This window comes from Pararge aegeria, chromosome 25 (assembly GCF_905163445.1).
Source record: "Pararge aegeria chromosome 25, ilParAegt1.1, whole genome shotgun sequence".
Classification (NCBI taxonomy): domain Eukaryota; kingdom Metazoa; phylum Arthropoda; class Insecta; order Lepidoptera; family Nymphalidae; genus Pararge; species Pararge aegeria.
Window position 1 is genome coordinate 7,946,650 of NC_053204.1, and position 25,121 is coordinate 7,971,770.

Consider the following 25,121-nt stretch of genomic DNA (forward strand, 5'->3'; position numbering starts at 1 on the left):
AATTATATACCTAAGTATAATATTAAACAACGTTTGGGACTACCGCGCATTACTTTTCATCAAAAGTTTCGACTAATTATCTCGAAATATCTTTCCCTTAAATTTAAAATGCGTTCTAAACTAGAAATGAAATATGGTAATGATGCTGCGAATTTGGTCGCACACGAATCTCTAAATTGACAGGTCTGAGTCATTTAAATTTAGAGATTTTTGTTCAATTAGCACATATATGAGTGTAACGATTTTCCATAATGAAACTTGGGTATAATATTTTGATAATTCTTTAAAAATGTGAAATGGCATCACATTGAAAACCTGAATTAATAAAGGAATGCACGAAAGCAGGCATATGAACTCCTAAAAACTAGCTAATAATTTGAAATTATCGATAAAATTTCTATCGATATTGTCCTGTCACTTTTTGTATTGAGTAGACCTATCCGGGAGCTGTTTTCAACCACGTTTTTCTGCAAGGTTGCCGCTAGGTTATGATGTGATGAGCACACCCAGAATTCATTTGATAGAAAGCTAGCTACAGAAAATCATATTTAACGTCTATAAGTTATTTTTTAAATTTCCATGTGGTGAAGGAAGGGGTTCAGGTCGGAATACACTTATAACCACTCGTCGTCTTCGCGAGGGTCTCGTACGAGGCGACGTAGGGAATATGACGAAGAACGGGCAGTAGCGACCTCTCTAGGTCCTACAACTTACGATAACCAACCCGTCCGCCCAGATGATCACGGGCACATCCTCCCAGTGGGAGAGGCCATTAGCCCAGTAGTGGACTGTTAAAAGCTATTGATGAATTTTAAATTATTATTGCATTAATTTTTTGAGGAACACCGACCAGATTTTGCACACGCTCTTTTCTAATGTAGAACGTCCAAAATTTGTAAATTAATCGCGTATTATTATAGCTGATTAAACTTATTGCTTCATGGAATTTCGCAAAGTAACGCCTGCTTCTATCTAATATCTAAAATAATATGTTCAGAACGCATTTAACTCTTTCATTCCATCGTGTCGTATTGCACTTTTTTCACTTTCAAATAACGCCAGATCGCGTAACCGACTAGTGTGATCGCAGTCGCGATCGCCAGTGCTGCCCCCACCGCGACGGGGGCGGTTTCCGAGCGGGCCCGATTGGAGTCGGAGCAGTGCCATGGGGGGCCGAACACTCCGTCGCGTTTGAACATGAAGGGTTGTAAGCGCATCTGACGGAGGTATAGCTTCGCGCGGTGAGCTAGTGTTGGGTTGCTGGAACGAAATGTTATCGATAAATAATCAATGAATGTAGCTTTAGCTCAATTTGTACGGTGTTATGTTACACAGTTACGTCCATCACATATGGACGTACCAACGAGGTGGACAGACGACATTAAGCGAGACGATGGGAGCCCCCTGGAAACAAACTATTTTGGAACACCATACAAAAGTCATATATCCAGCTGTGGACGTCTGTTATACACTAACTAAGATGTTACGCCTGGTACTAATTATCACTGCTGGCACTAAGGGAGATAATCCAGCAATTCTGCTACTGATGAATATCAAGAGTTTACCCTTATTTGGATGACGTACTCAAAGATGGCAACAAAAATTTCGCAGGACGTGCATTAATTCAAATTCAACACTTCATTTGTTTGAAGTAGGTCTAATGTACTAAGCGCTTTTGAAACGTCAAGTATGTCTGTTTGTAGTGAGTCTACCACCGGTTCGGAAGGTACCCCATGGGCAAATGACTTGGCCGGGGTTATGCAAATAGCCCTGACCTCATTTGGCCAAGGATTGCCAGACTTGTCTGTCTTGTCCTGCTTATTGGTGATCGGAGTTTCTACGTCTATGAGTATAGGGAAGAGAAATATTCTTCCGTGGCATTTCATAAAGGGCTTTCCTAACTGCTTATGGGACTCCCAATACTTAAAGAAGTACTACAGAAGTGAAGCCACTTTTCTTCTCAAGCCTCTTTGGATTTTCCTCCAGGACATCAACAAAAGTATTGCTAGAGAAAGCGTATGATTTACCTTCATTGCACCGGCAAGCATACCCTCAAAAAAGCTCGTTCAAGTATTCAAGGTCACTCATCTTTTTTGTTTGTCTGGCCAAAGTTTAAGTATACATTAATATACATTCGTATACAGACCAGTGGTCTGGACCAACAAATATACCTGTCTATTGTTATTGATTCCTGCCCATCTAAATGGCACTACCGATAGTGGCAGATTAAACAAAAATACTCCAATAGCACTACAGGTAAATATTCGCAAAACAAATGTCTCCTCCGAGAGTTCACAAGTGCCGCTGATCCAGCGATTTCTGGGGCTTATCGAAGTATATCAAAAATACTCACCTCGGTTCTTCCTCCAGGATATCAACAACAGTTTCGTCAGGGCAAGCGTAGGACTTGCCAACAGGGGTAGGAAATAATAGTGCTCTAGGTCCAGTTGTCAAGGTCACCCGTCTTCCCTGTTTCGCTGCGTGTTCAAGAATCCTTGCGCTCGAGTTGTAGGTGAGTCTTATGCTGTCCACATACCAGCGTTCGCCACCTGGTGTCTGAAAGTTAATAATACAATATTTTTGCAACATCTTCAAATACAGGCAGAAGTTCAATTCGACCTGTGTTTTTATGTATATGATAGTCGATTACTACGCCTACTACTCTCATATCATGTTGAATTTCTTGCGAGCTTCTTCCCGGTAGATCAGCCTTTCGTGCCAGTGAGTCACTACACACGGACAGACTTGACGTCTCAAAAGTGCTTGTATTAGGCCTACTTGAAATAAATGAATTTTGAATTTTGAATTTAGTGGTAGAATCATTAAAAGGAGACAGACTTTACGTTTCAAAAGAGCTTATAATGGGCTTACTTGAAATCAAATTAAACGAACTTTGATTTTATACGACACTGCTTTAGTTTTACGGAAATGAATGCCTAATATACATTTAGATTTTCTATTTTTTTTCTCTCATATTTCTCGCTTAGTCTCTTGTCAAGTATTTAAATACTATAACTTACCTTAGCAAAGGTCCATTCCAATGCAAACTCTTTAAAAGACAGGACCAAGGTCTCTAGGTCGCTCTCTTTACACAAGCCAGCCACGTTTGCGTTATTCGGAACGAAGGTATTTGCGTCCTAAAAAGTGTAATACGAAATTTATTAACGCACCCAAAATATTCTCAAAGGAGTTTCACCGCGTCGTAATGCATGCAACCTAAAATAACAGTTCTGCATTGTAGTTTGGAGAAGAAAGATAAGATAAATTAGAACGTGTGACTAATCTTTCACATTGATAAAAAAAACTGAATTTTAGATGAATTTCATAAAATTGGTATTTGCAATGTTTTCAATATGTTTTTTATTATTATAATTCGTGTCCTGCTTGCGGCTGCAAAACTTAGATAACTGTTGAACGCGAGCCAAATTAAGCACATCTACCCGATCGGGAAATGTGCCTAGTAAATATGTACCTACAAATTTGTGAAAACTTTACTGGAATTATCTTATATTATATCAAGGTACTATGTAAAATGTATAGCGGTTTTTTTTTCAAATTAAAAAATAATATACTAAATAAACATGGGGAATTGTAAACAAAGATGATTTGTTTGCACAGCTCAAAAATACTTTGTTTATTTCTGTTTAAGCAAATGTACAATTTGTAGTCGATGCCGACGTTTCCAATACCTGCCAGACTTCTCAATTCTCAATCAAGTTTCAACCGAAGACATTGAATGGATTGCCACATACTACCCGACTAAGTTTGATATGGGCTCTTCTTAGACCAGGGCGCGTTTGGAACCCTCGTAGCTTTAGGTTTAAGCTGGCGAACGAAGTTATCACCATCCCCTTAATATTACGTAAACTTTTCGGTATGAACGCTTCATAAGTGCTTGTGTTAGGCCTACATGAATAAAGAAATTTTGAATTATTTTACGGTTTCCAGCCGCTTGTATCCATCTATTCCCTGGAACTTATTAATGTCCACCCTACGGGATTTTACCAACGATTCGTTTTCTGGTACAGACTCATCCAAAATGGATCCTTCCATCAATCCTTAAGGATTACATAAACGATAAAAAAGTTATTGTGTGGAAAGCTCAAGCTTCGCGGCTAATTATCAATTGACTGAGATGGTGATAACAAAACAACCCAGCTGAGTTTGTTTGTTGTTGTGTGCGGGCTGAGTTTTCCTAGACCAGGGCGCGTTTTGAACCCTCGTAGTTTTAATTATAATTTAACGAATTTAGTTATCACCGTCACCTCACAATAATGTATGAACGCTTTTTAAGTACCTGCGATAGGCCTACATATATTAAGATTTTTTTGAATTTGAATTTGAATCGGTCCTCTGAGCTAGCCGTTGCAAAGAGTCAAAGCTGTACTCAGTCGCTGCGACAAATTGCACATGTTTGGTCGGTAATTTTGGAGCAATGGTTCGCCGCGATTTGCCTGCAATCGGTCGCTGCGACGAATTGCACGAGAGGACGATAATTTTGTAGCAACAGTTCACCGCGATTACCCTGCAACCGGTCGCTGTGACCAATTGCACATGTGTGGACGGAAGTTTTTAAGCGGTGGATCTTCGCGATTTGGCTACAACCGGTCGCTGCGACTTATTGGACATGTCTGTTTTGGAGCGATGAACGCCGCGATATTTTTTTTATATTAATAGCGGGCAAACGTGCAAGTGGGTCACCTGATGATAAGTGATCACCGCCGCCCATAAACATCTGCAGTGGAGCCACCGATGCGTTGCCGGCTTTTAAGGAATTTGTTTATCCGCCCCTTGAATAGCCCTAGATTGTATTTTTGAGGAAACACATCAGATGGGAGATTGTTCCATAATTTGCAAGTGCGCGGTAGAAATGATCTGGTATTTCGAACAGTAGAAGAATACCAGGCATCCAGATGATGAGGGTGGAATTTATTTCTACGGCGTGAGGTGCGGTCAGAGAACAGGGAAGGAGGTATCAACGCAAACAACTCTTCGGAAAACTCTCCATTATAGAGTCGATAGAACACACAAAGGGAGCTAACATCTCTTCGGTACCCCAGGGATTCCAAACTGCAAGTCAATTTGGGATTGTCAACAAGTCATTGTCAACAAAAGATTTGCCTGCAATCGATCGCTGTGCCGGATTGCTTGCTAATAGGTTATCACTTACTGCACGTTCGTTGAGCTTAGTGACATAGGATATATCCAGCAACGCGTCAACCGTCAGAAGTATGCAGGTCTCACCGCCGCTGCCGTACAGTCTATACGTCGCTGTCATCAAACTGCGTTCGGTAGCAGGCTCCTGTAATATTATAATCATGATTTTATCAACCCATTAACGGGCCACTACAGGGCCCGGGTCTCCTCCCACAATGAGAAATAAATAAATAAACATACCTACTACGACAATTCACACATCGCCATCTAGCCCCAAAGTAAGCGTAGCTTGTGTTATGGGTACTTAGATGGCTGATGAATATGTTTATCTATAATATACATACAAACACCCAGACACTGAAAAACATTCATGTTCATATGTTTGTAACATTTCCCCGTTGTGAGAATCGAACCCACGGCCTTGGAAGCAGAAAGCAGGGTCGCTGCCCACTGCGCAAATCGGCTGGCCGTGATCCACGCTGGCCCAGTACGGATTGGTGGACCCCACACACCTTTGAGAACATTGTGGACAGCTCTCAGGCATGCAGGTTTCCATCACCGTTGGAGCAAGTGATATTTTAATTGCTTAAAAAACTAAACTAATTTAGAAAAGTCAGAGCGTGTTGGGATATCTTTTTTACATACTTATTTGATACTTTCAAGAAATGCTTTATGGTACTTAGCCTAAAAATATTAAGATTCTTTATCATGAGCTCGTTGCGTAGTTAATACTTTTTTTGGGCAGTTGTCAATCGTCGAATTCGCTCATGTTACACTTTTAATGTGATCATTATGAAACTCACCGTCGATCCGCCAGGCATGGCTGTAGTTTTGCTGTACTTGGTCACCCTTGGCTTCCTGGTGGAGGCCTGGCTGTCGAGCTGGAGACTCTGCACCGAACACACCACCAGTACTGCCAAAACACACCTCATAGATACAACATAACACTTGCAAGCTAAAATGAATGGCTTAAACACTTTGAAGACCACTTTTAAAGAATATCGCCACTTATATCCAAAATTTGTAGTTCAGCGGTGTGGCATTTTTGTTCATATCTAACGTATCAGTATTGTCTTCTTCTTAAATTACATCACTATCACTTCCAAGCTAAAGTGAAATAATCTTCTAACAATCTTCTTTTATCTTCTTCTATCTGAAATGTTCGCGAGGGCTCATACTGATGATTTTTTGGCAATCAGAAAAAAACGAATAGCATACTTAATGCAAAGAACGTGGTTGAGCAATAAAAGCATTCTGGAAGTATTAACAAATAGATACGACTCTCTAATTTACAAGCTTTATATTAAACTCTAAAAGACTCAAGCCCAAATACTATAATTCTGATGGGCCGGCCATTTAGCCCGATGTGTAGATAACAGGTGGACTGTAAATGTCGCTACATGGAACGGGCCCGCCAAGCAAACGCCGAACAGGAAGACCAAACACGAGATGGGAGGATAATATAAAGAAGACCGCAGGAACAAACTTACAAAAAGCAAAAAAAAGACCAAAATGGAAATCCTTGGAGGAGGCATTCGCCTGAAAGAATGCGATTTCGCCTTGCAAATTAAATATGGAAACCAATAATGAATTAATTCCTAAATATAATAAAAGAAAAGAATTTTTAAAACGAAATTGTATAGTAAATTTTATAGACACTATTTTTTATTTTATTCTTTTTTACTATGTTTGTAATATTATTTGCATGGAATAAAAGGCTTTTTTATTTTTATTTTATTTATTTATATTAAACTCTATTTAGGACTACTTACCTGGAGGCACAAATAATTATCTTATGTAAGTTTTTTTATGAAGTTTTTGATTATTATGTTAAGTATATAATAGTGTAGATGGGTTAATGTAACCAAATAAATAATTATTATTATTTTGATTAATACCTTAAACAATGTTTAGTGAAAGGCCGACACTTATAAATGGAAAGCCAAAATTATTAGTTTATCACGACTGTATACTTTTGGCAGACTTTTTATAGATGTAACATTTTTTTATATTAAATTCAACAGTTTTATAAACTTCATTAAATAATACCATCACTTTAAAGCTGAAGTAATGTATCTTGTGATATTGGCCTAAAATCTTTGGACAGCGGCACTTTTGAGAATAGTGCCAATATTAAAAGTTTATGGATAGTTACTGTTTTTTAGTATAAAACTTAAATGTGACCTTTTGCATCATCATTTTTGAGCACCAAAAAATCAACGCTAAATCGGATTATAATCTTCATAGGGATACCCACTTTTAGCGGTTGACCGTCACATCTTAAAATGACGGTACATTGATCCAAAATTAAGAGTCTATTAGCCTATTATTTCTGTTACTTTTGAACGTACAAGTCATTTATTGAATATTCATCGAATAACACCAGTATCTAGTAGAAAACAGACACTTTCCGTACTCATTTTTGGTATAATTACACGTAAAAATCAATTAAGGAGTTTAATTTATTTACATAAAAAAAATTGCTAATTGATTATTCCTCCATGTGTAGGTAAAAAAACGAATGCAAAATAATAATATTATAAAAAGCAAAGTGTCATCTCTTGTTTCTAAAATGTCTCATTGTAAGATGGACTTTTGAAAAACTATATCGAAGCTGCAACGTTTCCTACTAGATGGCGCTACAGTCGCTATAAGACTGATGTAAAGTAGGAGAGTCGTAGCATAATTGGTTAAAGCGAAAGCTACGATTTCCAGCATGGGCAAAATTTATCTTCTCCCACAGCTTTATCAACTCTAAGAGCACTGGCGCACAAGTGAAAATAATATCCAAATAATATATGTGTAATAAAAAAGTGCGTGTCAGCTCCGACGCACGACTGGAGTTTACTCATTAAGTACGATTGTCGAAACATACACAAAAAGAGTTTATTCAGCTGAATAAAGATTAATACCATATGAAAGGGTAAATTTAAAATCCTGTACAATTTATTCACCCACGGCGGAAGTGTAACTTCTTAAAAGTAGCCTACGAGATATTGAGGTGGATGTAGAGTATCAGAACTATTAGGATTAATGTAATGTTTATTATTTAGTTTCCATGGTAACAAGAATAGGAAAAAAAAATGTATAATGTTTTCTATCTCACTCTGTCCCATACATTTACGTGTTTGTTTCTTTACCTAGATAATATTCGGTTTCCTTGGTAACTTAATTAGGAAAAATAAGTTAATTAACCGAAAGCGATTTGCGCATCACAGTTGCCGGGCATGCAACGTCGCAAAGCGAAAACGTAACGAGGTCATTCATCAGTAGATTTTACTCCTCCCATTTTTCTCATACCGGGCGCCTTATATATGAAAATCGATTCTTAAGGAGTAAACTCCAATAAACGGTGATAAAATTCTCCTAACCCCTGCTCCCGTGCGTTAGCAGGTGGACACGTTAATTACGAGTATATCCCCTCGAGTCGCAGGTTCAAATCCCGTCAGTTCTGAACATTTTTAAATTTATAAAAGTAAGTGTTAAGTATTTCGCATTTGCAAAGTGCCAAAAGTAAGTTTAAAATGCTTCTCTACATTCGATATTAGTGTTACATAAGTCGAATAGAGAATATCTCAAACCAGAGGTCGGCTACATGAATATGCTTTTAGTGTTTAAAACTTATTTGAATAAAGCCACTTAGACATTATTAGAAAGTTTTACGCCCCGCGATAAGTTAATATGTACTTTAATATACTTAATCAAAACATCACTTTAGGTTTAATATTATTCAAGAGTGAACTTTCATGAAAAAAAGGACTTGAATGGATTCTTAAAAAATATGAAAAAATCTCAAATAAAAAGAAATACACATTCTAAGTCCTATTTTGTATATTTTATTTTAACACCTCAATGTTCGATTAAATATTGTTATTTAATTAATGAAAACGTATTTATCACTTTTATTAACGACTTGCAAATAAAATATATTCCAGTATGCTTCCATATTATATTTAATACTGTTAGATTTTTGAAATCCCAAGTGTTAAGAGGTTTTACACTAAAAGACTCTCATATATAATTTGTATACACTGCCGTTTATACACCTGAAATAATGTCACTTGAGCAAAACAACAGTATTAAAAATTCACAATACAGCGGCGAGAAAGGTCAACTCATAGAAGTAAATATAGGTCACGGCACTCGTTTTAAAGTAACAGTGACTATAAACACCCGAATTTATACGTATTTTTTTCATTTAAAACACTGCTGAATTAAAATCACATCCACCCTATTGGTGGTGAATGATGAGACACACTTTCTGAATTATTATTGCTTTTTAAATTAATGACCTCTATAGAAATGTTTCTTTAGACTCGTCTTGCGGTACACAACTGAGTAATTTATCTAGTGATGTACGATAAACTATCGATAGAATTTTTTTGACGTAACAACGTCTTATAATTCGATGGAGCCGGCTGCACGCGCGAAAAAACATGACTCATGCGGCGTTACCTTGTTCTGAGGCGTTCCATTTAAGGCTGGAAGTGCAAGCGAGAGCGCAGAACGACTGACAAAGAGGCACAATCGGCCTCCTCGTTTGGCAACGTTCGCGAAATAATTGTATTTATACGTACAAATTAATGTAACTTGATCAATTCAATTGTGATTTCCATTTACCTTCTTCTCTATATCCATACAAAATATCTTTCAAACAAATAAATTTAAAATTTTCTTTTGAAAAATGCAACCATTCCATCAGTATTTTCTTATGACGTTGACACGATCAACTATCGTCAGTAAACCGACTTTACGACCGACCAACGAAAAAAGAAATATGCAAATCATATTTTCTCTTGCTTTGCGGTACGGCCAAGGCGTCTACACCGACTAGTGTGTTATAAAACATCACAAACAGTCGCATTAACAGCTGATTTCCTAGTACCTTTTGTAAAGTTTGTTGAATTCAAATTTCAAGTTTAAAATTTCTTAATTCATGTAGGCCTACCACAGGCACTTATGAAGCGTTCATACATATTTGTTAACATAATTGTAAGGGTATAGTGATAACTTCGTTTGCTAACTTAAATCTAAAGCTACGTTGAATAAACACATTGGAATAAAGTATAGTAAAGTAAGTAATTAATAATGATTATAAACTCTACAGTTAAAGATATAGATAGGGGTTACTTTCTAAGGTTAAGTAAACTCGCGTGATGCTGAATCTTGAACATCTCACCTTGGCATGTCAATTTGTCAGTTTCAGTCTTGCCATCTCTCCTACGATAACATTGAATGCTAATCGAAAAGTGCTCAAGCAACTGGACCATTCCAGCCTAATAGGACCATTGAAATGAGTTTTTGACTGGTGAAGTAATTGATTTTAGGGGCCATCGCACATAAAACCAATTAATTCACAATATGCCTTAGTTTAGACTCTATACTATACATATACCTTAATAGAGTTGGCCCTTCTTTTCTACTCGCAGTACCTACAAGCAACTTTTTTTGAATGACTACGAGCTAACCATTGACTGCAATCTCACCTGGTGGTAAGTGATGATGCAGTCTTAGATGGTAACGGGCTAACCTGTTAGGGAGAATGGCAGTTAATTTCTTCATCTATAATCGGTTTTGTACCGGAACGCTGAATCGCTCAGCTTTGTCTAACTCACTTCTTTCTTACCAAGATTTAAAACCTATCTTTAAATAACGAAACTAAAATTAGTTCAAAGGTCAGGTATTTGAGATCTGCTCTTATCGAAGTCGTCCACCTACGCTAGTTATAGCTACGAACAATTTTATTGGGAATTTAGTTGGTTTACAGAATTTATCTTTAGATGCTTGCTGTAAAACTTGTAGTTGAATTCAAAAAAGTCACAGTAAGTCAGCCCGGTTAAGAAGAACGCTATTTCTTCTGATTCGGTCAAGCATTCAATTTTTATATTTTTATATTTTAGTTATATACCTTGTATGTTTAACGGATTTTGTCAATTCATTTATTTATACATATATAATAATAAATAATAATGAATGATATGATAAAGTTTATTTGTTTCCTTTGGTTGCCTGGAAATTAACTCGATAGCGATCTATTGTATTTGCATTATTTGATATTTCACTGTGGTGTACAATAAAGAACAACACAAAAGAAAATAATAAATGAAATAATAAGTAGTAATACAAAAAAAAAGACATAATTAACTTTGAAGACATAATTACTAATAAGAGAGAGAATAAATAAAGCACTCGACATTAAAATGAGTATTTTAATTAGCTTTTTCTAGGACAAATGGTCTTACGCTGTGAGTCCAAATATAATAGGTTGGTGACCTCCTTGACTCATCATACGTGGTCTTATAGTTTTGAGGTTCCAGTTCGATCCCCATACCTCTCATCCTCATTTAATATAATTTCCATACCTCTGACAGGTTAGCTCTCAACCATCTAACACTACATCATCACCAGCGAGTAAGACTTCAGGTATCCACGTTTTGCCTGTTCTATCATACAAACTCTTCAGTTATATTTTAGATTCATCATCATCATATTAACAACCCATCACCCATCACAGGGCACGGGTCTCCTCACACAAAAAGTTGACCCAGTGGATTGGTGGGCTTCACACGTCTTATGTTCTTTGTGATTGTTTAAAAAAACCATGATAAAGTACAAAAAATTTTGGTGAACTCTCAGTCATGCAGGTTACCCCATATTAATAAATAAATAAATATACTACGACAATACACACATCGCCATCCAGCCCCAAAGTAAGCGTAGCTTATGTTATGGGTACTCAGATAGCTGATGAATACTTTTTTATGAATATAATACACATAAATACTTATAATATACAGATAAACACCCAGACACTGATAAACATTCATGTTCACCACACAAACATTTTCCAGTTGTGGGAATCGAACCCACGATCTTGGACTCAGAAAGCAGGGTCGCTGCCCACTGCGCCACTCGGCCGTCATATTGTCTTCCACTTTTATAGAAAGTGATATTTTAATTGCTTCCACCATTATAGCAAGTGATATTTTAACACCTCTAACTTAGAAAAATTAGAGGTGCGTGCTGGGATTCGAACTCCCACGAAAGTGAAGCTGAAGTTCTAACCACTAGGCTATCTAAGCTTCAAATATTTTATATTAAGTATTATTGTACGTCTACTAGGTAACTGGTATTGGATTGATTTTCTCAGTATAAAAGTGAAACTTCTAATGGAACCCATACAGCGACCCAGGGATTGTTTCAAAGGCGTGTGAAGCCCGTCATTCCACACTGTGCCAGCGTGGTGGACTACGGCCTACACCTTTCCACAATGTGGGAGGACCCCCGGCCCCTTTAGTAGGTCGATAATGGCTTGATATGATGATGATAAAATACTTTATTCATTCAATTCATAAATCAATATCAAAAAGTGTCGATATCGATAAGTAACTCGAGCGCATCACTACGTTTATTAAGAGTGGAAAAATGTATGGCCCATACGCTGTAGCTTGAATAGTGTTTGTGCAGTCGAGCGGGAATGAGGACACTGTAAGATCTAGACTAAATCCTAGATTTAAACGAATCCTTAGACTTTGTACGGACTATTACATTATTCAGCAGTTTCGCGTTCTATTTAACGCTTATATGAGATTTGCTACTATTATTTTAAGCGGCTCGTTGAATATATACGATCCAATCTATATACTAGCTTTTGCCCGCGACCGGTTGACGCCTACATGGCGCAACGGTTAGCGTTCTAAGTGGATTCGATCCCCGGCAGAGGCAAGCAGGGAAATTATAATTTCTGAATTATACCTGGTCTGGTCTGGTGGCTGGCTTCGGCCGAAGCTAGTTACCATCCTACCCATTAAATACGCTGCCGAGTGATATAGCGTTCCGCTACGTTGTCGCGTAGGAAGTAGAAAGAAAGCAGCGGTATTCGTTTAATAAAGCTGCCATAACAGACAAACCTGGTAGGGGTAAATGGTTAGCCCATTACCACGTTAGATAGCATCATCACTTACCACCGGGAGAGATTGCAGTCAAGGGCTAAATGGAACCCTCTATTTTCCGGGATAAAATAAAGCAGTCTTCAGGATCTAAACTATTTTTATGCAAAGATTTTATACATAGGTAACAAATACTTTATTTTTTAACCCCGCGGGTAACTTTAAGTGATTTTCATTTTCTTTCTGCAAAAGCTAAAAAATTTTAGGTGAATTTGAACTTTATTAGAGTATAAATAAAACCCATTTTACTGTAATGCTTAAATATTTTGATAGTCGAAAACGATTCCTCGATTTTGAGCGAGCAAATCTTCTACTAAGCCGGTTACAATTCCGAAATCTACGAAACCCGAACGGCTAGCAAGTAGCCTTTGTACAAGATTTACTGGCTCGCAATCAAGAAGCCATTTTAGCCTATCAAACTCCGTATCGTCAAAGTAAAAAAGGCCTAATCTTACTATTTTTAGAGTCGATTTTCGTTTCACAAACGTATTTTTAAATACAGAGGGAGTAGTTAAAGAATTTTAGGCGAATTTGGACTTTAATTGAGCCTAAAATAAAATCCATTTTATTGTGATGCTTATATTTCGATACTCGAAAACGACTCTCCGATTACTCCGATACGAAATCCGTACAGAGCAAGTAGTCTTATTACAAGATTTACTAGCTCCCAATTGATAGTCGTTTTCACATATCAAACTCCGAATCGTCAAAGTAAAATGGACCAAACTCCATCAGATAAGTATTTCGATACTAGAAAATCACTTCAATTGCGAGCCAGTAAATCTTGTACTAAGGCTTGTACAGAGCAAGTATGCTCTGTACGGATTTCGAAAACTCCAGAATTAAGAACGGCTTAGTACAAGCCTCAAGAATCGTCAAAGTAAAATCGACCAAACTCGATCAGATAAGTATTTCGATACTCGAAAACGACTCTTCGATTGCGAGCGAGATAAACTTGTACTAAGCCGTTCGTAATTCCGAAGTCTACGAAATCCGTACGGATGAGCGGAGCTAATTATACGGGCGAACTTATCCTTGATTAACATTCTGGGCGTATTTTCCCAAGTCTTTCTTGGTAAGTAAACATCCAACTAAACTTCTGTAATAAAACAAACCCTCCGCGGAGTACCTACCAACATAATCCTGACTGAGTTTTCACTAACGACGAACAGAGCTATGCCTAAGAATTGGATAGAAGCAGGCCTTACTTTGCGGAATTCCATGATATATTATGAAAATTTTGCTTAATTTGCTAAAAAGTAGGAGAATCTGTGTGGTGTAATTTATAATTTCTTTAATCCTTATACTGCACACCAAACAGATCTTCGGCAATGTACCCTCTACGCACGTTTCGCACCGAAACCGGAGATTCTTCAGGAGATGTTGACTTTACAATGACATTTATTCTTAACAATTATTCATTGGAGTGAATTCCATGATATATTATGAAAATTTTGCTTAATTTGCTAAAAAGCAGGAGAATCTGTAGGTATGGTGTAATTTATAATTTGTCCAATCTTTATACCACACCAAATAGATACATTAGAACAATTACAATCAATGAGAACAATTAAAACAATTAGTCATTGCAAAGTCAACATCTCCTGAGGATGCTCTGGTGTCGGAGCGAAACGTGCGTAGAGGCTACGTGCTTTTAAATATTTTGTCGAAGATGTGTTTGGTGTGGAGTATAAATATTGAGGAAATTATAAATGACACCATACAGATTCTCCTGCTTTTCGCGGAGTAATTATAGCAAATTAAGCTTAATTTTCATAATGCCTAAGTCATGCGCCTAATCAAGGAAGATTCCTAGGCATACATTTACTTTTGATTCTTTTTGAATTGATTACATCACTTGTCTAAGCTATTTTGTTTTTGTTTCTTTGTTTGAAGTGTTTATTGCACACACACATTTTATACAAATTAAACACAAATACAGAAGAAACTTAGAAGATAAAATAGAGCGTGCGAAGGCGGTCTTATCACTAAAGTGATTGTGTTTGTATTAGGAACAATAAACCCGAACCCCTCATCGTTTTTTACAGAGAACCGTACCGGAAATGTTTAGTGACTTAGCGACCGATCGTTTTCGATAGGATGGTAACTAGTCACGGCCGAGGCCTTTAAACAGACCAGTTGTTTAATTATTTGCTACAAATCGAAGAGTATCCATTTTGTATCGTCAAAGTAAAATTGACCTAATGGGAGTAATTGTAGAGCCGAAAATCCTGTACTTCTGTTTCTTTGTTTTACAAACGTCATTACATTGCCATAAGCCCGAACTAAAGATTGTTAGGCAAATTTTAGCTCAATACAAATAAGATATATTTTACTCCGATGTGCAAGTATTCAACACTCGAAAAAGACTCTTCGAATGCAAGCGATTAAATCTTGTACAGAAGAAAATTCTAAAATTATATATTCCCAAAATCTCTCCTGGCTCCTGCCAGGCATCGAAGCGAGACCTCCAGCTTATAAGACCACAGTTCTCACCAGGACTAGCATGGGCAGGAGAAAGCACAAAATGTCTATCCTCACCCACAGTTTTATCCACTCTCCGAACATGGACAGATGGGTGAAAAAAATATTCAAATATACGTGTTAAATAAAACGAGGGTAGACCTCTTACGTTTTACATGCTTAAGCAAATGGACAAGTAAATTTCATATTCTAGTTTCCAACCCCAGCAATCATGCGTTGATTTATCAGTCGGTCAGGACTTTAAATTTGATGTTATAAATAAATAAAAATATATATATACTGCAACAATACATACATCGCCTTCTAGCCCCAAAGTAGATAAACGTAGCTTGTGTTATGGGTACCTACTAAGACAGTGATGATTTTTTTATGAATAAAATACATAAATACTTTTATATATATAAACACCCATACACTGAAAACCATTCATGTTCATCGCACAAGCATTTTCCAGTTGTTGATAACGAACCCCCAGCCTTGCATAGTTGTGATTTTTTTTAGTAAAAACTATGGCAGTGGTTAACTTAAAAAATATAAGGTTTTCGGTTTCACAGATAGGTCATTCATTAGAGACAGTAGGTACATAATGTACCTCTAAGAGTCTAAGGCATGTGAAGTATTACTTCGGTTTTCATTTACACGTTGTATAATCGAGGGATAAAATTTTTCTCTTCGATAAGTAGGTACGTTATTGATCGAAAGTAGGTAATGTCCTATTGAGATAAGATAAGGTGACCTACATTTAACAGTTTTCATCTCTTTTCCCATCTAAAACGCTTTTCAAAGTAGGCTGCTGAGAGCGGGCGATTGTTCGCCGCAAGATTGATGTTTATGATTTGCGCTTTTGTATTTTCTCTCTATTGTTAGTATTCATTTTTATAAACGGATATTGAAGATGATATGAATAAAAAAATTCATCATCATCTTCATTAACGACCTATTACCCACCAACTATGGGGCACGGGTCTCTTCTCACAATAATCAGGGATTAGGCTGTGGCTGACTTCACAAGACTTTTTAGAACCGTTTTGACACGTAAGGCCATGCTTGTTTCCTTACGTTGTTTACCTTTACGCTAGTGATTTTTAAATAAACGCATATAGAACACATACATACAAGAAGTGAAAGCAGAAATGTTAAAAAGGGAAACAAGAGTCTGCTAAAAATATAGACAAGTCTCACTTCTGAGCCATTTATGTAAGCTGTTCTCAAGGGTTATTACAATTAATCGTCTCGCACGAAGACTTGACGAATTCCAACCTACGGAGCAGCAGGCTGGGTTTTAGAAAGGCTTCAGTACCGTGGACCACTCAAACACCTTACAGCAAATAATGTAAAAGACCCAGGAATATAATCTCCCACTTTGCTTGGCGTTTGTGGACTACGAAAAAGCCTTTGACTGTATTGAAACCTGGGCTGTTCTGGATTCACTGCAGCGATGCCAAGTTGATTGGCACTATAGTGCTGAGCTCATTGTACGATGTCGCTTCAATGACCGTTAAAGTCCAAGAGCATCAAACCAAACCAAACTTCATTCGAAGAGAAGTGAAACAGGGGACGTTATATCCCCGAAACTATTTACTTCCGCCCTCGAGGATGTATTCAAGATACTGCACTGGAAAGGTCGAGGTGTTAACATAAATGGCGAATACATCTCTCACTTGCAATTTGCAGACGACATTGTTACTGGCAGAGTCGCTGCAGGATCTTGAACAAGTGCTTTATAGCCTCAGCTATTTATTCTTCCAGACTTGGGATGACGTACTTATTAGACTGATGTTTAATGAGTACGTCATCCCAAGATCAGTTACCGACGATAATGTGAGCATCAAAGTCATCCAAGGATATCACTATCTAGATCAAATTATAAAACTTGGTATTTAGGAAGCTGACAGAAGAATTCAGTTAGGTGGGCAGTTTTGGAAAACTGCGTCAAGTCTTCGATTCGCAGATACCCCAATGTCTAAAGACGAAAGTCTAACGACTGTGCCCTGCCTGGAATGACATATGGAGCGGAGCGAGCTATGTTGGGAGACTCTCTTCGGGACAAAATTCGCAACGAGGAAATCCGTAGGAGAACCAAGGTCGCCGACATAGCCCAAATTATAAGCAAGTTGAAGTGGCAGTGGGTGGGTCATGTCTGTTGTAGGACCGATGGCCGTTGTGGCAGACGCGTTCTGGAGTGGAGACAGCGACACGGTAAGTGCAGTGAGGGACGACCGCTAGCCCACTGGACAGATGACCTTATAAAGGTGGCTGGAAGCGGCTGGATGAGAAAGACGGATGACCGTGTGTGGCAGCGCGCTCTTGGAAAGGCCTTTGTTCAGCAGTAGACGCTTGTGTGCTGTTGATGATTACGATGATGAACTTAGAAAAGTTAGAGGTGAGGCCGTGCACCGAACTGGGCCCCCCGAAAGTAAAGTCAAAGTCCTACCCACTGGGCTATCACTGCTTCCCTATTCAGCTATTTTTTGTAATAATATTAGTAAGGATATTATTTGTGTATGTATTTATTCGTATGTATGTTTTTTAATCAAGCCAACAGCTTTTTTTTTTCTCGAGTGTTTCTAATTATTTGGTTTGCTACTTTTCAATAAGGCCGTCTATTGTGTTGTGCTGCCTTTGTCTTTTTTGACTTGTTGCGTACAAGATAAAACAAAAAAAAATGTTAAAGACGAACAAGATCAAATAGTATTTGAGCAAGGAGTTATCTGGGTTTTTTTATTTAAATCTTTATATATATTCAAAATTCGAATTCGAATTCAAAAATTCTTTATTCATGTAAGCCTATCATAGGCACTTATGAAGCGTTCATACATATAATATGTTTGCATAATTACAGTACAAACAACTATAGTCGTAAAAATGTAATAGGCCCGTTTTGAAATTTGTGCAAGACCATAGAATGTAACTTGGAACGAAACTGAAAGAAACAATTAAATAAAAATCAATTACATACTAGAGCTGTAACCATTTTGTTACTGAATATCGAAATTAAATATTGTGTAGTTATCTTTACTGCAAAGAATGAACTTGGTTCTCAAAATGGAGTCTAAGTTGATGTATCTGACCAAGCGGCACATGACTGAAGCGTCCCCGCCGCACTGCGCAGTTTTTCGTTCCTCATCTTGTAAAGTTGACTGTGCGCTCGTTTAAGTTTGATATATATTGTTTACTATTACGTTAACTATGGCTCTTGTATTTTGGACATTAATTTAAACATAGTGATTTGACTCGATTTTTGTGTTTGTTGTTATATAGTACTAACTCTGTTTCAACATGTTGAAAAGTGGACGTATAATCAACAGCCAGTCACGCGTATTGGTTGTGAAGTTAAAGGAATACTTTGAATTAACGAACACTTTACAATACATAATAATATCAATCATCAGTACTGATACAAACTTGAATTGATTTATCGTGAGTATAGAGTCCCGAGTCTTATGGTTCCATAACTAAGTAGTTACGTCGCGATGACAAATGTCAAAACGGGCCTATTACATTTTTACGGCTATAGTAACAGAAATACGAAATAATATTGAATCAGTATATTCATAAGTTATATTATAGTGTTTTATAAGGAATCCCGGTATAAATATTAAATCAAAAGAAGGATATTAATTTTGCATGTGTTGTTAGATCTGTATCTGATTTATTTGAGAAAAAACTATAGCGGCAGTTTGCTCAACAACTATGCGGTTTTCGGATAAATTAGCTTGGGTGTGAGTTATTGCTCTAACCAGGTTGCTCTTATAATAATTTAAAATGACAATGTGAGATGGTGATAACAAAAAAAACACCCGGCCAAGTTTGTTGTGGGCTTCTTCTTAGACCAGGACGCGTTTGGAACCCTCCTAGCTTTAGTTTTAAGTTTACGAATATGTTTATCGCCATCATCTCACTACCGTGTACTTCTCATGTTATGTACGTGTCAGGAAATAGGGAATTATAGCACTTTATCTATGATAAACCCGATGATTATATTAAATATATCAACAAATCATAGTTTGTATACTCATTGATAGTGTATTGAAAATAGAATAATGGCCTTTAGTAGACTGTCAAAGAAAAATATAGGATCTATGGCGGGAGACGCGAGTTTGACAAGATCGATGGGCGGGAAAGAAACGTTAGCACGGATTTAAATTAATGGATTGAGAAAAGGAGATAAAGTAAAGTATTGTGGATAGAACGTTACAAATTGGGAATAGATGATTTATTACGGAATCGATATACTTAAGCAAATATTGTTGTGACGAAACAATTGTCGTATGTATTGGTGATGGAGTTGAGATGAGTTGTTGGTACTATCTTGGTACCTGATGTTGCATCAGATATCTCTTATATCCTTTGGGTTATTCAGGTGTTATACACGGAGCCCTAGCATTATTTTATACAGATAGCTTATGTAGCAGAGGTTGCTCTATACAAACAACTTGTTCCAAAAGTCCTGATGTTATAAGTGATCATAGTAGTTATGTGTGATCTGTCTTATATGTCTTGTATCAAAGGGCCTAGCGTTATAACATATGACAATGTTGTAATTGTGTTTATAAGTATTGTTTTAATTGATTGTATAAAAGAGCAACGGTAGAGTTTCTTGCCAGTGGTCTTCTCTGCCGAAGACAGCTTTCCGAACTGGTAGTAGAGTCATGTGAAGGTAACAAGTAATATGAATTATAGAGAAGCCTAATATACAGTATTAGAGTCAGTCCAGTTGTTTTATTTCACTCCTTGGGAAGTCAGGTTTATAGAGTACAGACCCACAACACTGCTCTAAAGCAGGTTGGTGGGATTCAATGATGTCTTTTATAAAATTAATACTTTAATAGGAAGGAAAAATAATAGTCATGAGAATAAATAAGTACTGCTAAGAAACTAGGTATTTAGCTTCGATAATACTGTTAATTAAAGAAAGATCTAAGTGCCATCCTGAACATTGTGGGTATTGAAGTGAATATCTGAATACCTGGGCCTTCCATCTCTATATTTTTTTAGCATACGCATGAAAAGTGCCCATTGGTGGCATGGTGCTACTGCACTACTTAAATAAGGATAACTTTGACTTTGACTTTAAGTTTTGTTTCATAGATAAGTCTTAGAGACAGTACATAATGTACTCTTAAGCCTGTGAAGCATTATTACGTTATTATATATAAGCATTATTATTATTATTTTCGTTTACACATTGTATACAGGGCTAAATATAAAATAGCAGATAGCTCTTGGCCCGAAGTTCTTTACTTTAAAACTAACATCTTTTGTTCCATAACTTTTTTTGAACTTGATAGTTTGTGAAATATTCAATATTTAACATAGATACTCTACTTGTAGCTACTCTGTAATGTAAAATCGGCAAGTGCGCGCGAACCACGGCTCTATCGTGCGTACTTGCGGCGGCTTGGCAACAAGGACAGTGGACTTTGGTGTCAGTTTTGCTGATCACATGCATTTGGTTTCACAGTGTAATGTCACTTTACAGAAATAACATTTTTTTTTGTATGAAATAAATTAATACTAAATTTGGAAAAGTCGTTTAGGGAAAACAAAGAATTCCTGTGGGATGTTTAAAAACAAACGCGGACGAAGTCGCGCACAACAGCTTGTTTTTAAATAAAACTAATAAATTATAGTTCATTGTGCCAAATTGTATACGTTGTTTTGTTTATACTTTTCTTTTTTTTATGTACTTTTTGTGGTGTGCAATAAAAGTATATTCATTCATTCATTCATTTATTCATTTACTAATACCCGCTTTCACTAACGACGAACAAGGCAGTGCTTTAACGATAACGCCTAATCTTAGGATCTTCCTAGCATATCTAGACTAGACTATCTAGACTATTAAGATTTACCTTTGACCAATAGATATTGCCTAAATCATTAGGAATACGGTTTAGGCGGTTCCTAGGTTTATTGAAAACGGGCATATGTTAGCTAAGGAAAATATAACCTGAACAAATGAGTAGGTATTAGGTATTACTTTAGAGACATGCCTGCTTGGAATCGTGCCAAGAAGTTGGCTGCATTTCTGTAAGTAACCAGGCTGATCCCTAACGCAAAAAATAAACAACCCAAGCAATCCTACATATAAAAAGACCCGTTTAATCATTAAACAATAGCCATCGATTTATTTTTTGTAATTAAAGTCTTTGCCTATAACAGTCCCCTTCACGGCTAACTTGGGCAGACAATTATATCTCCGGGGAAAGGATAAAAATGTATCTTCCCTCAGAGAACTGGCGCGTAAGTTGAAATAATATCCAAATAATAATAAACGGGGGCACACTTCTCCTATCTCCTGTTCCCGTGCAGGTATTTTAGTATACATAATCAATAAAAAACATCGACATCTGCAGGATAGCCGGGACAGACTGGGTAAAGAAATCCTCGCAACGAGGATCCTGGAAAGCTCTGGAGGAGGCCTATACCCGTAAGGGGTTCTCATCCACACATGACAAATAACACAATAAATGAAACATAATAATAATATCAATAATAAGTTACAATAATAATAAAAACCAAATGACCAAACTAATAAGAAAATACTATGACAAAACATATACATATAACTGCGACAATATAAAGATACTAAGTATACAAATAAAAATAAAAAAGTACATATATATATTGACATGAAAACATGAAACTTATGCTGAGTAAATGCACGGTAATAAAAATTAACTCTGGTCAAGAAGACTTATCTGTAAAATTTTGTATAAATTAGAATTTAAAAATCAATGTAAATTTTATATATTTGTTATGAGAAATAAATGGCTTTTTATTTATTTATTTATTTATAATCAATAATAAATACCTAAGTATGGCTAGAATACGTAGCTGGTAGATCAATTACAATGGCCACCCATTGCAATTGATCTACCTTTGAACCTATGACCTTTAAATAACAGAACCTACTGTCTCTAAGCTGATGAAAGTTTAGGCTTCTATTATGTAGATATTTTCCATTTTATGTCAATTTTCATGCGACAAATGATAATTTATTTACTTACTAGCTGATAGCGACTACGTTCGCGTGGATTTAAGTTTTTTTATTCAAGCGGGAACTCTCCTAACTCTCACTAAATTGCTTAGCGGTAGGGTAATGCACGGCGAAATCCTCCCACCAGACCGGACCAGAGAAAATTCATAAATTATACAATCCGAAATTGCCCCAGCCGGAAATCTAACCCGGGACCTCCTACTTAAATCCACAGCGCTCACCGTTGCGCCAGGGAGGTCGTCAAGAAAAATATAGAGAAGTCATCACGAGAAGTATATACAATATTTCTTTGCATAATAACATCCAGATCGGTGTAGCCGTTCTGGCGTGATTGCGAAACAAACATCCATACTGCATTTATAATAATCGTGAAAGGTTAAGTATCTAATATGCCATCTTAGTTCATATATACTGATAAGACTGCCTTTGGAGAGAATTTAGTCACAACGATTTAGACAAATAATTTTAGACAAAGTTAGAACTTTCTAAGTTATCTGAATTATTCTTCAAAGAGCTTCAAAGGTAGACAATAAAGACGCCACGCGTTATCTGAGAGCCTTTGCTTAAAACTTTGTAGCCGCAATGTTGTAATAAACAACGACCAACGTTAGTATAAATGGAAAATATGAAATATGAAATAAATCTTATATAAAGTTATTAATAAATAGAAAATAATGTTTATGTAGTTAGACATAACAATCATCAACCTTGTTAAAATTTAATAAAAAAAAATATTATTTTTTATTCATTTGATTACTTTGCCAGTCTATTAGTTTCAATTTTGGTTGTATTTTAAAACCCATTTAAACCAAGTATCTATTGGAATTGAACACACAATTATTATTAAAAATGTTTCTATTTATCACAATAACGATAGCTATCGTACACAGATAAAACACAGATTACATAAAAAAAATGAGGTGCATAATAAAAAGGTTGTACTCACATAAACACAACAATTTCATCGGGAAACCCATGCTTGCATTTCTGATAGAAGAATTTTTAAACGCCTCGCATAGAAGCATTCTGATTGAGGGCCCGCTGGCTAACTAAAAGCCTTCTCTGTTAAATATTGAAAAATTGTAAACTAATTTTGTGCTAGCAGGTTAGAGTATGAAGGAAACTAAGTATATCTGCTATCCATTTGGACGAAACTAGGAGTGTTTCTTGTTTTTTAAACTTTTATACCGACCGATTCGGTGGAGCGGCGGACATTTTGTGACGTCACGGGGAAAATCAATCCTTTCGGACATGCGCAAATTTTCTCCTTGGCCCACTTTACAGCGTCGGCTTGCGGCCGTCACGCCATGTTTAATTTTATCGTCATTCCAAAATGGCGATCAGTTTTTATGAATGAAACACGTTTATCCATTCAATCGTTATTTTTGGACGTTCCATTATTGAAATTGGCTCCGCTTTGTCGCCATATTTATAAGTTATAACCTATAGTAATATGTTAAAGTTACTTCATCATACTTACTCTGCTTATTAATTTCCTAAGACTGGGAAAAGGCCCTACCACGTCAGCAGGGCTAGGCAGGAGACAAAAAATATATCCCTTGATTATATCCCCTGACAACTTGACAAGGGATATAATTATCGTGTCCACCCCCATTTATTACACATAAATTATTCAAATATTAGTACAACTAGTGTGCCAGTGCTCTGACAGTAGATAAAGCTGTGGAAGAAGATACATTTTTATCCTTTCCCGGAGAGATAATTGTCTCCTAACCATGCTAGATTTACAGAAAACACCTTACATTTTTTTTCCCGGCCCTGAAAGAAGAATGTAGTATATAATATACCCTCCTACTTTTTACTTAATGTATACATACATACGAATAAATATATTGAAGTGATTAATTAATTCTTATACAAATTTTCATTCCCTATTCTAGATACACAATATATCCAAAAAGTCAATTTTCCTGCCCGCGGCCTTAATCCTTTAAAAAAAAGGTAAATTAATGTAATAATTGGCTGCATCGCTACCACGTAACGTATAGCTAAGTAGCTTTCGCATAGCATTCTTTTTTTCCTTTTTTTTTTTCAATATGATCAGCGTAATACGGGTAGTAGCGTGATGTACCTAATATACTTACCTAACCTACAAACTGCTGTGCACATGGATAGATTTCAAGGGAATCAAACAGAGCAAGAACCCACACCCTTTGACGGATGGTCTAGATCTAAAGTCTTAGTTATTTGTATATACGAGTAAATATGTGTATATAATAGGTTTGGGGAAAAAGTATTTTCGCATTATAGTATTTATGACTTTGTAATAAAATCCCTTTGGCTATACTATTTGTATTTGGCTGGTCTTGGTATCATTGAAACTTGAAAGTTTAAATTTTAAAGAAGATAATTCCAAATTCAAATTAGGAAAATGTGTGATTTTATTTGTTTTTCGTACTGTGAAGATGAGTGAATCTAATGAAGAAGCTCGATACATTTTAAAATTTTACTACAAAAAAGGTAAAAATGCAACGCAAGCCGCGAATAAAAGTGTAGTAAGTAATGCA

General features: G+C 36.5%; 1 protein-coding gene across 1 annotated transcript; it reads right to left on the reverse strand.

Moving 5' to 3' along the window:
• Positions 1 to 943: 943 nt before the first annotated feature.
• Positions 944 to 23,793, reverse strand: LOC120634876 (lysosome-associated membrane glycoprotein 1). The gene is made up of 6 exons (XM_039905720.1): positions 23,540 to 23,793; positions 5,961 to 6,070; positions 5,171 to 5,302; positions 3,021 to 3,137; positions 2,354 to 2,556; positions 944 to 1,260 (listed from the first exon to the last, which is right to left on the reverse strand). The coding sequence occupies exons 1-6, from the start codon at positions 23,616 to 23,618 to the stop codon at positions 1,014 to 1,016; spliced, it is 888 nt and encodes a 295-aa protein (XP_039761654.1). The 5' UTR covers positions 23,619 to 23,793; the 3' UTR covers positions 944 to 1,013.
• Positions 23,794 to 25,121: the final 1,328 nt, after the last annotated feature.

What these genes read in the sequence shown, in the direction of transcription:
- LOC120634876 (XM_039905720.1), bottom strand. Translation starts at nt 23,618, where the DNA reads ATGCTTCTATGCGAGGCGTTTAAAAATTCTTCTATCAGAAATGCAAGC. An exon ending in GATGAAATTGTTGTGTTTAT is followed by an intron (nt 6,071 to 23,539) that starts GTGAGTACAACC and finishes GTGTTTTGGCAG; the next exon opens with TACTGGTGGTGTGTTCGGTG. An exon ending in ATCCTGGAGGAAGAACCGAG is followed by an intron (nt 1,261 to 2,353) that starts GTGAGTATTTTT and finishes ATTTCGTTCCAG; the next exon opens with CAACCCAACACTAGCTCACC.